The 9458-nt window shown below is 33.7% G+C and overlaps 3 protein-coding genes across 3 annotated transcripts in view; 1 reads left to right on the top strand and 2 right to left on the bottom strand.

Annotated features, from left to right (window-relative positions):
* Positions 1–4616, top strand: part of LOC106109135 — a 5058-nt gene extending 442 nt beyond the window's left edge. The window contains exons 2-4 of the mRNA XM_013290538.1: positions 3–216; positions 585–768; positions 3669–4616. Of these exons, the coding sequence (XP_013145992.1) occupies positions 3–216; positions 585–768; positions 3669–3846 (576 nt within the window). The 3' untranslated portion in view covers positions 3847–4616. The remainder of the gene's footprint in view (positions 1–2; positions 217–584; positions 769–3668) is intronic.
* LOC106109412 (heat shock 70 kDa protein 14) overlaps positions 3295–9458 on the bottom strand; it is a 7847-nt gene continuing 1683 nt past the window's right edge. The window contains exons 2-3 of the mRNA XM_013290910.1: positions 7827–7830; positions 3295–3304 (exon numbers count right to left, since the gene is read on the bottom strand). The gene's annotated coding sequence lies outside the window, so the exon portion shown is untranslated. The remainder of the gene's footprint in view (positions 3305–7826; positions 7831–9458) is intronic.
* LOC106109134 (uncharacterized protein MG328-like) lies at positions 6626–9056 on the bottom strand. Its single transcript, XM_013290537.1, has 6 exons — positions 8916–9056; positions 8599–8838; positions 8173–8275; positions 7768–7874; positions 7466–7591; positions 6626–6958 (listed from the first exon to the last, which is right to left on the bottom strand). The coding sequence occupies exons 1-6, from the start codon at positions 8979–8981 to the stop codon at positions 6626–6628; spliced, it is 975 nt and encodes a 324-aa protein (XP_013145991.1). The 5' UTR covers positions 8982–9056.

Here is a 9458-nt window from a genome sequence, read left to right as displayed (position 1 = left end):
GAGATCTAATGAATTCTTTTGCCGGCGAACCTGTAAGCGCCAGCTTTTATTATGTACCCACCAAGAACTACGATTCTGGGGAAGATTTCCCGGCGCCAATGAAAAGAATAGTTCCACCCGAAGATATATCGGTACACCCTATGTATGGACGAAAGTCTTCCAAGATAGCTATGCCGGAATACCCCGATATGCCGATTTACAATACCAGACCTATACGTAAGTAACCATAAATGATTTAAATAAGTAATATTGTTTTTAATTCACTCAAAAACACAGAGCAGATTTTAAAAATTCGGATTATTAAATTCTCAACGATATACTAATAACCTAGGCTTTATATGTTAGAAATATGAAATACATCTAACATGTCCGCATCAGGTACGGATATTACCTCTCCAGCAGACTGGATGAAGTTCTTTCCAGTTATACCTCGCGTTAATTTATTCTGGACCTAAAGCTAATAACGAATGTAAGCAAGAGAAGATTTTATTTTAAAATTTAGTTACGATTGACTCAAAAATTTTCTGTTACTGTCAAGTCTCCAGGGAGATAGTAAAAAAGATAAATATATGAATTTTTTGCAGCGGATCGTAGACGTTCAATGTACATAGAAGAGCCTTTGTATGCTCCTCACCCAATGGTATACGAAACACCGTACGCATACGCTCCACCTCCGGATTATATGACGCATAGACCCCGCATGTCATTAAATCACCATCCGGACTACATAATGGCGAACCTCTACAACAAGCATAGAAGAACATCCAGGTTTGTACTCAATATGAATTCGTTATTGCTCAAAATGATTCGTCATTCAAATATTGCGTGGCCTGTAATGAATATTAAAATATTTTAATTAATTCATAAACTGTTGATATACTACTGTGTGTTTCATAACTGTTTTATTATTTACGGACTATTTCATTTAAAAACTCCTTTAGCTTTCTTTACGCTATATTTAGAAGACAACAAATTAGATTGTATCGTTTAAGAAATTTTTAATAACTTTACCGCCATTTCTTCGTGTGTTTTCTTTTTCGATCTAATAACTTCGATAGCTTTAATTAAGTAGTGTTTTTTATTATAGGTAATTGGCGTAAAGATAAGTTTAGATAGTGTTTAATTTTTATGATTAACTTCATATTAATTTGAATCTAGACGTCAATATTTAAGATCGCCGGATATAGTCATAAGTATTTTTGAGACGCTAGAATTAGATGCAGGTAAATTTTAATACCACATAAATTTTAAACAAACAAAAGTACGTTGTTTAATGTGTTTAACAAAAAGAATAGGGAATGAATTTATATCACTCACATTTATATGCGTGTTTTCATTTAATCTAATCCATAGATATTACTGTAGTGAAAATGCTAAGTATAATTGTGAAGACGGTAATGGGCGACGTCACGGCCACTAGCCACAACATCTGAGACGATGCACGTTGTCGAACGACAAGCGATATAAAACACGCGAATATTTTCACGGTTAAAAGACACCCTAAGATAATAATTGCTTGAATCCTTTTCGGCTGAGGATGCTCTGATGTGAGTCCAAAGTCAACCTTATATCCGAATACGAAATTACTATTGATAAACTTATATTATATTTTGGGAACTGCTTTCCATCTGTGGATAACTGTTAAATAATTTTGAGACAAACAGATCTTTCGATGTTTACTTAGACAAGGTTCTAATTCGATAAACATAAAATACTTGGTTAGTAGAACATTGAGCATGACAACTTATGGCCATCTCACCGCTAGTTCGATTGCATTGTTGGTTCTATTCTGGGCGCTGCTTTTGTTTGCTTCTTAAAATATCTACTACGCTTTAATTACAAGCGTGTGATAACTTTAGGTCCGTAAAACGCCGCTGTGGCTACTCAGCGTGTGAATGCGTCAGTTTTTGCTCGCTACAAATGAAAGTTGCATCTGTGGGAATCTAGCTCGTTTCTTGTTTACGCAGAGAAACTTGTTCCTAGCATTGACCTCTGTGCGTAATGAAAATATGTAACAATAAAACTTAATTGTCATTGACCTCTGGGAGCAAGAAGTATCCCCAGCTTAATGACAAAAATTGCGGAAGAGTGCAACTCATAAGAGGCGCCTAATCTTTGAATCTTGTATTGCCCTGATTGATGTCAAAACTGGTATTACATTGTGATGGAAGTGTTTACTACAGGCTATGAGTCTCCAGTCGACAAGTGAATCAGTAAACCCGAGACACTATAAGACAAACAATGATAACAGTATTATTTGTTTACTGTAACATTTTTAATACCAATGATCAATCTAAAGCAATCAGACATGTGTTATGATGAAGAATATAGCTTAGGATATAATAAATGTTTATATAATATATTCCCGCCTGTATAAACATATAATATAAGACCACCTGTTTCTCACGTTTAATTAAACACGTAAAGTTTTCAATTCGATACCTTTGTAGGAAAAAATACAAAACTAAAAATGAGTTTAGTAAACATATCTCATGTCACAGTATCCTGTTTTTAAACATTCGCGCTATGAATACGCATTAATGATAAACATTTAGGTAATCGTGTGAATTTGAAGTTTGCACTTCCACAGGCCTAGAATATAATAATCATCTCCCCGACCTTATCCTACTCCCGTAGGATCGGCACGCCGGGTTTTCGTCCTCCAAATAACCCTATCATACGTCACCTAAGCCATCACTTCCTTCTTGATCATGTCGCCTTTCACGCAATCCATCCATCTCTTTCAGGGTCGACCTATAGACATAGGCTATAGTCATGTTTTATTTTATGTATTTAGGTGGTATAGTATAGTCTACTTTGGTGTATACCCTCTCATCCGTGTCACTGCATCGTAATCGTACTTATTAGATAACCATCGGCGCTTCTCTATGACTTAAGACTTCGCACTAATTCGCGAACGTTACGCGAATTCAACTAGTTCTACTTTCTAAATGTACCTACTCAAAAAAGTTTCTTCGTAATCCATGAATTAAACATTTTTCATATTTATATTTATGATTATACATGCTGTTCCAATGTTCAAATTCCATAATAGTCTATACCAACATTTTATTTATGAGAAACTAGCTTGGTCAGAGACTCCTTCCGCGTGTAATTAAAAATGAAACAAAAGTAGGTATGTGTTCTTCCAGACAGTCTATGTTCTACATCTGTGTCAAATTCGTCATTTCATCGAAATCCGTTCAGGCGTTTAGTAAATGATAAACTCTGAAGTTATTAGTACAAACACGTTGGCTAGAAGAAATCAGGGATAACATTAAATTCGTCGTCCCTATTTTGAAAACTGCTATTCAAATTATCTAGGCTCAATATGATATAGCGTAATAACAGGACGTTGTATATTTTTGAAATCATCGTCAATTTGTATGCATGCGTTCGTTTAGTTGCGCGAGTTATGCACCGACTTGACCTGTTGATTTACATTACTAATTATCCTTTGCGCATACTAAAGACTACACGCATGCTCTACGAAATATCAGATTGTCTTGTAACTGGATTGAAAAGGATGAACAAAATAACCACCTTTCTCCATATACTTTTGATTTTACTGGTACCGTCTGATTTTTAAAAGTTCCTGGAAAAAACTGGCAAAGGATTCGTTTGTATTTAGACTTGTTTGTATTAACTATTGCTTGTTTTCATTAAAGGATGGCAGAGGCATACGAGCAATGCGTTTACGAAAGTTTGTCGCCGGAGTACGAAGATTGGGCGCGGCCGTTTCCTAAAACGGCGCCCGACAACTTCCATCTTTCGAGGTACGGTCATTTGCAGATCGACTATTCCTGCAGCTGGAATTCACTCGATAGACTTATTCGTAACCATTGAAGATCAACATTTTACAACTGTTTAACAGAGAGAGTAGGCTGTGGTATACATTCCATAAAAGTCGAAGATACCAGATTGGTAATAAGAAAAAGAAATTTTAGTTTTATAAAATCGTTATTGTAGGCATCAATAACTAAAATTAAATTATAAAGAGTTTTAAAATATATTTTATTTTTAACAACTTGCACAAACAAAGATGGCTGCCACCACAGACTATGTCAACACTTTCGTTAGCGACGCTTTGGAGGGAAAATGCAATAACGATGTCGCCGGCAAGGCAAAGTGAAGACACGTGTCCAATGTATACATAGAAATAGTACGTGCCTATTCACTATGTTGTGTAATATGTTGGATAACAAAAGCATGTGTTGTGTAGTCTATAACGGTTTAATATTAAAAAGAGTAAATCGTCACATCAACAAACGATGGTCGAGAAATAAAATGCTTCATGGAGTTGATTTTATCAATAAATGACAAATTGTTGAAATATCATCGACGATTTCTTAATATTATTAACATCAAAAACATTAACAGAAAATAAGGTAGAAACTGTCCTATGTTTGTTATGCAAAAGTCTAGTTTTTAGTACTGTATTGAAAATTTTAGAACGAGTATTTTTTTGAATGTACCAGATGTGACTTTGGATTTTTTTAAAAACCAAAAGATACTTTTACTTAAGTTGACTTATATGAAGCAGTTTTATCATCTATTTTAGCTTATATTTTTTAGTTATTAAGCGTATTCACTAATAATTATATAAAAAAAATGTTTTAATCATGTATTTAAGATAAATGTTGGCCAAAGATAATAAAAACTATTAATTGGATTTTTCTTTGATTTACAAAAAACTTACCTATTTACGTCTATTATTTTGAAACTTAGCATAAGTTACACCAATATATCCATACTTAAGTACATTGGTATATTGGTAGCGGTATCACTATCATTTACTACACTTCAGAGATATCGTTTTCTTATGGTGTGGTTAACTTTCGTTTAAATCCATTAGCTGGAGAGCTGGAGAGTTAAAACAAGTGCATACAAGCTTATTTGAAAGCATTTACTCAACACTTTCTAGTTTGTAGAAAATTGCTTAATGTGATCGATAATTTAGAATTATCCACTTTATCATTATTTCATCATTACTATAAGCCAGTTATTCAACCTTTTTCAAGTAACATTTTATGTATGAATACTTACATTTATAGCTACGCATATGCTTCTGCCAACTGCCATAAATGCAAACAATGAGAATATGTTCTCACCACTCAGCCACTATACCTACATTGATTATGTCAATCACAGTATATCTTTATAAATATACACTAGCTTACGCCCGCGAATCCGTCCGCGTGGAATTAAAAAAAAGTAAGTAGCCTATGTGTTTTTCCAGACTATGCTCTACATTTACACCAAATTTCATCGAGATCCGTTCAGACGATTGGGCTAGAAACTATAACAAACATCCATCCATCTAAACTTTCGCATTTATAATATTAGTAAGATTCTTGGAATTAAAAAGTTGCATTAAATTGTCATATTGGCTATGAATTTAATAGGCAGTGTTGCATCTTTGATAAAAATCTCATTTTTATGGTAATGACTAGAAAGCATATACACGTCTTAGACGAATTATATTTACGCTTCAGAAGAACATAAGGTCATGACGTAACTTGAAATAACGAATTTGTAATTATCATAACATAGTTTTTTTCTAGCAACATCGTAACGCATGTTGCAGCGACTAAATTAGAAACGGCAACGAGCAGATAGGGCGATTACAATTTACATTAATGTTACAAAATGTTTCACATTTATTAAATTCTTGCTAATAGCGACATTTTTAAACCATTCAAGGTACAGCTAAAGGTAAACGTTAGTCTCTTAACGAAGTAAAAGCGCCTATTTCTAGTATAATCAGTAGGTACTAAAACTCATTAACAGACATGGAGGTAAAGTTTACATTTTGGTTTGTAGTTTACTAAAATTATCACGAAACTGCAAATTTGTTGAACTTTGAGGACTAACCAAGGTCAATAATTAACAGTTTTGAAATGAGAGAAATAAAGAACAATGAAATCAGATTTGCATTATTTTATCATTTTTTAGATTTGTAATTTGTTAACGTTGTGTAATAAAGATAAGCAAGTAAGGTCACAAAATTTACACTATTGAGCAACCGAAGACAGTTCCTCCAAAAGACAAGGTATCTATTGTAAGAAATTATAACGATTTTTGTGAAAGAAAATTTACGGACATAAAATTTTACTTCTTTTCTTTTTTTGTGACTACCAATGGCCAGCAATTTCGCAGTTTCAAGCCTTTATAGGCCCTAACTCTTAATACATACTCTGTTAGGCTTATGATAATCGTGAGAATCTTTATTCTCAGATAAAAACCTATGTCGAAGATGTACGATCGAGAATGTTCTTTAAACGGAAGTGAAAGTGAATACATTGCAATTGCAGACATTTGGAACGTGCAGTTTATTTAAAGTTTTATTTAAATCTTTCGATTTAGATTTAAGAATTAAAATGATTTCTATGGCTTATATTAAACTAGTTGTTGCCTGTGACTTCGTCTAAGCTATGTACTGCATCTATACCTTATTTCAGCGAGATCTGATAAGCCGTATTGGCGATACTGAGTAACAAACATCTATCCATCCATCTAAATTTTCGCATTTAGAATATTAGTAAGAAGTAAGATTTAAAAGGAATAAAGATGGAAATTGGTATTTATTAAAAGTTGCAAGAATTTTATTTGGTTAAATAATGAATTAAAAATCTTGGTAGTCTTTTTCGCTGTACAGTTTACGTTTCTTGGTTATTTCAAATTGTCCTTTCTTCTTATTTGAATTTGCAGTAACAGGATTTACATCACCGTACGTGATTTGAAGAGAATTCGTTGATCTCTGCGTATTAGTCAACATGTTTCTTGGCAAAGTTTTCGAACTTCCTTGCATTTGATTCAAATCCACATTGTAACTATCAGATGTTTTTCTGTTTACAGAATACGGACGTTCTGCAGCCACGCTGTATTGCGTTGAATTATTGGCTAAGTATTCTTTGAATTGGTATTGTTTAAGTTTCTCTTCCAGGTCCGCTATCTTCTGTAAAATCATCTTTATAATAAGCGAAAGGACGGAAGAGACAATGTAAACATTGTGTTAAGTCATCTAGTGCAGTGAGATCGGAATTACAAGCGACAGGTAAATCAAGTCACGGGTTTAAATGGCGAAGAATGTCATGATATAGCACTTTAAATTTAAAAATTTAGTTACTCTAGGTTTTTATTCTTTTTTACCCAAATTACGTGCTATCGTAAAAAAATAACAAAGCGCATTGTCCACAACAAAAATATCGAATGTCCAAGATCTCATCTTCAGAATATTCCGAACACAATAAGATCTAATCAACCTTTTATTTAAGATATAGGAGCACACAGAGATAGCATCGGTTTACCTAATGTTATTTGATACGACGAGTACGTCACGGGAACCGTAAATGAGTTGCCGGCCTTTAAGAGTGGGCTAGACTTTTTTCTTAAACGCCCCTAAGTACTCACTGGTTTTAATACTAACCTAGTTGTCAAAGTTTAGTAATAAGTATATACTCACCCTGCGGTAAGCGTCTATGTTAGTATCATGCGAGGCACTCTGTCTAGCCAGTTGGTCCTGGAGTTGAGCGTTTTGCGCCGCATTGCGTTGCATCTTCTCTTCATATTCTAATACCATCGTATTCATCTGTGTGGAGTCAATTGTGAGTAAAACAAATTGATTACTAAGTTTTACAATAAAGAATAGCAGAAGCATTCATTTAGCTATGAAATGGCGAGCGAATCGATGAGTCCGGAATATGTACTTACCTTAACAATTCCAATTTGTATGGCCTTAAGCTATAAGAGAAATAAAAATCTTACTTTATCACTGTGCTCAGCCCTAGCTTCGTTAAGTTCACTCCTAAGTTCTTCGTTTGCACATCTATATTGAGCAACTTCAGTATCGGCCACATGTTGGATTTGGCGTACTTTTAAATCAGGAAAAAAGTTATTCGTAAACAATCGTACAAAAGTATATCATCACATAAATTACTTAATATTATAAATGCGAAAGTTTAGATAGATGTTTGTTAGAGTTTGTAGCTCAAACAGCTGAACGGATCTTGATGAAATTTGGCTTAGATGTAGACGATAGTCTGGAAGGACACATAGGCTATTTACTTTGTTTTTTTTTTCTATTCCACGAAGACGAAGGCGGGGAAAGCTAGTACCTAATATTATCAAGGGGAATGCATATACGATGTTAAAAGTTTTAATAAAACTTACTTTTATTCTCGTTCTCAGCTTTAACTTCTTCTATTTGCGCTTCGTAAGACATGCGTAACTCCATTAGGACCTCCTTTTGTTTTTGGATTACTGTTTCTTTTTCCTCCATAGTACAAACATACATTTTATTGATACAGCTGTTTGCACGTAAATTTAAACTTATAAGTGGCCTTCTTTCGTTATGCGTAATAGGTGTCACAATTGTAAATTTGATTATAATTCTAAGTGTTCCATTTCGATGGAATACTCAAGAATTAAGAGAGAGTATTATGTGTTTTAATCTAAAAGCGAGAGAGGTGTCAAGATCGTGACAAATAGAGGTCCCTGGTCTCTGTTTACGCCTTTGGGTTACGGGCGTTACGTGTCGTTGTTGTAAAATTGTTCTAACTACTAAAGACTTTCAACGGTCAATAGACGATAACATACCTTTTTCAAACCAGAAATTGCACAGTCCTTGGCAACAATTTCGTCGTTCAATTTCTTTGCTTCTCTCTTAAGATATACTAACTGTGAGATCGTTTCCTGGAGGTTTGCAATCATTTCACGTGTGTTTTGCAACTGATAACGCTGAGACTTTGCTAATTCTTGGTTTTCTTTTAGTTCCATTTCTAGTTTTGTGTTAGCTTCTCTCAATCTTTTGCACTCCTCTTTTTCATTAAAATATTCCTGTTTGAGTAGTTGTTATTTGTTTAAAACGTTCTTTAATAATCGCACAATACACAAAACAAAATAAAAAGCCCTACAATTTTGCATTTAGAAAATTTGTCTATTATATTTTTTAGGCGCTCGTCGGTATAGTTTTTGTCCATTTTATTATACAATATTCATTGACTTTACTTATTAAGCTTACTAAAAGAATAACTATAAAAAATCAGACGGGATTATAAAAGATAGCTTAACCGAATTATTGTAATTGTGAATAACCCCAAAGAAAACGAATTGATAGTTTTGGCTAAAATCCGCGCCACTTTTTTTTCTTTTTTGGACAAAGATCAGAGAACCTTTGCAAAACTGGGCCAATAGAGAGGCTAGCCATTCTGCAAAAAAAGTTCAGTTCACTTGTATAATTTCATTTTCTGATTAAATTTATCATTGACTTGTTAATTAATTTAGTTAATAATAAAAATAAAACAATGCAATCAAAATAGCAGGTTTATTTAATTTTCTGTTAATATTGCATAACATTTAGGGCCTGTCCCACCACTGGCTGATAGGGTCAGATAGCTTAAACATGATGTCAGTCAGATAAGGGAACAAAATACAATATTTCCATCACATATTTAACA

This window comes from Papilio polytes, unplaced genomic scaffold (assembly GCF_000836215.1).
Source record: "Papilio polytes unplaced genomic scaffold, Ppol_1.0 DF821289.1, whole genome shotgun sequence".
Taxonomy (NCBI): domain Eukaryota; kingdom Metazoa; phylum Arthropoda; class Insecta; order Lepidoptera; family Papilionidae; genus Papilio; species Papilio polytes.
The sequence above is the reverse complement of the archived record's forward strand: the minus strand, read 5'-3'. Positions and strand labels throughout refer to the sequence as shown.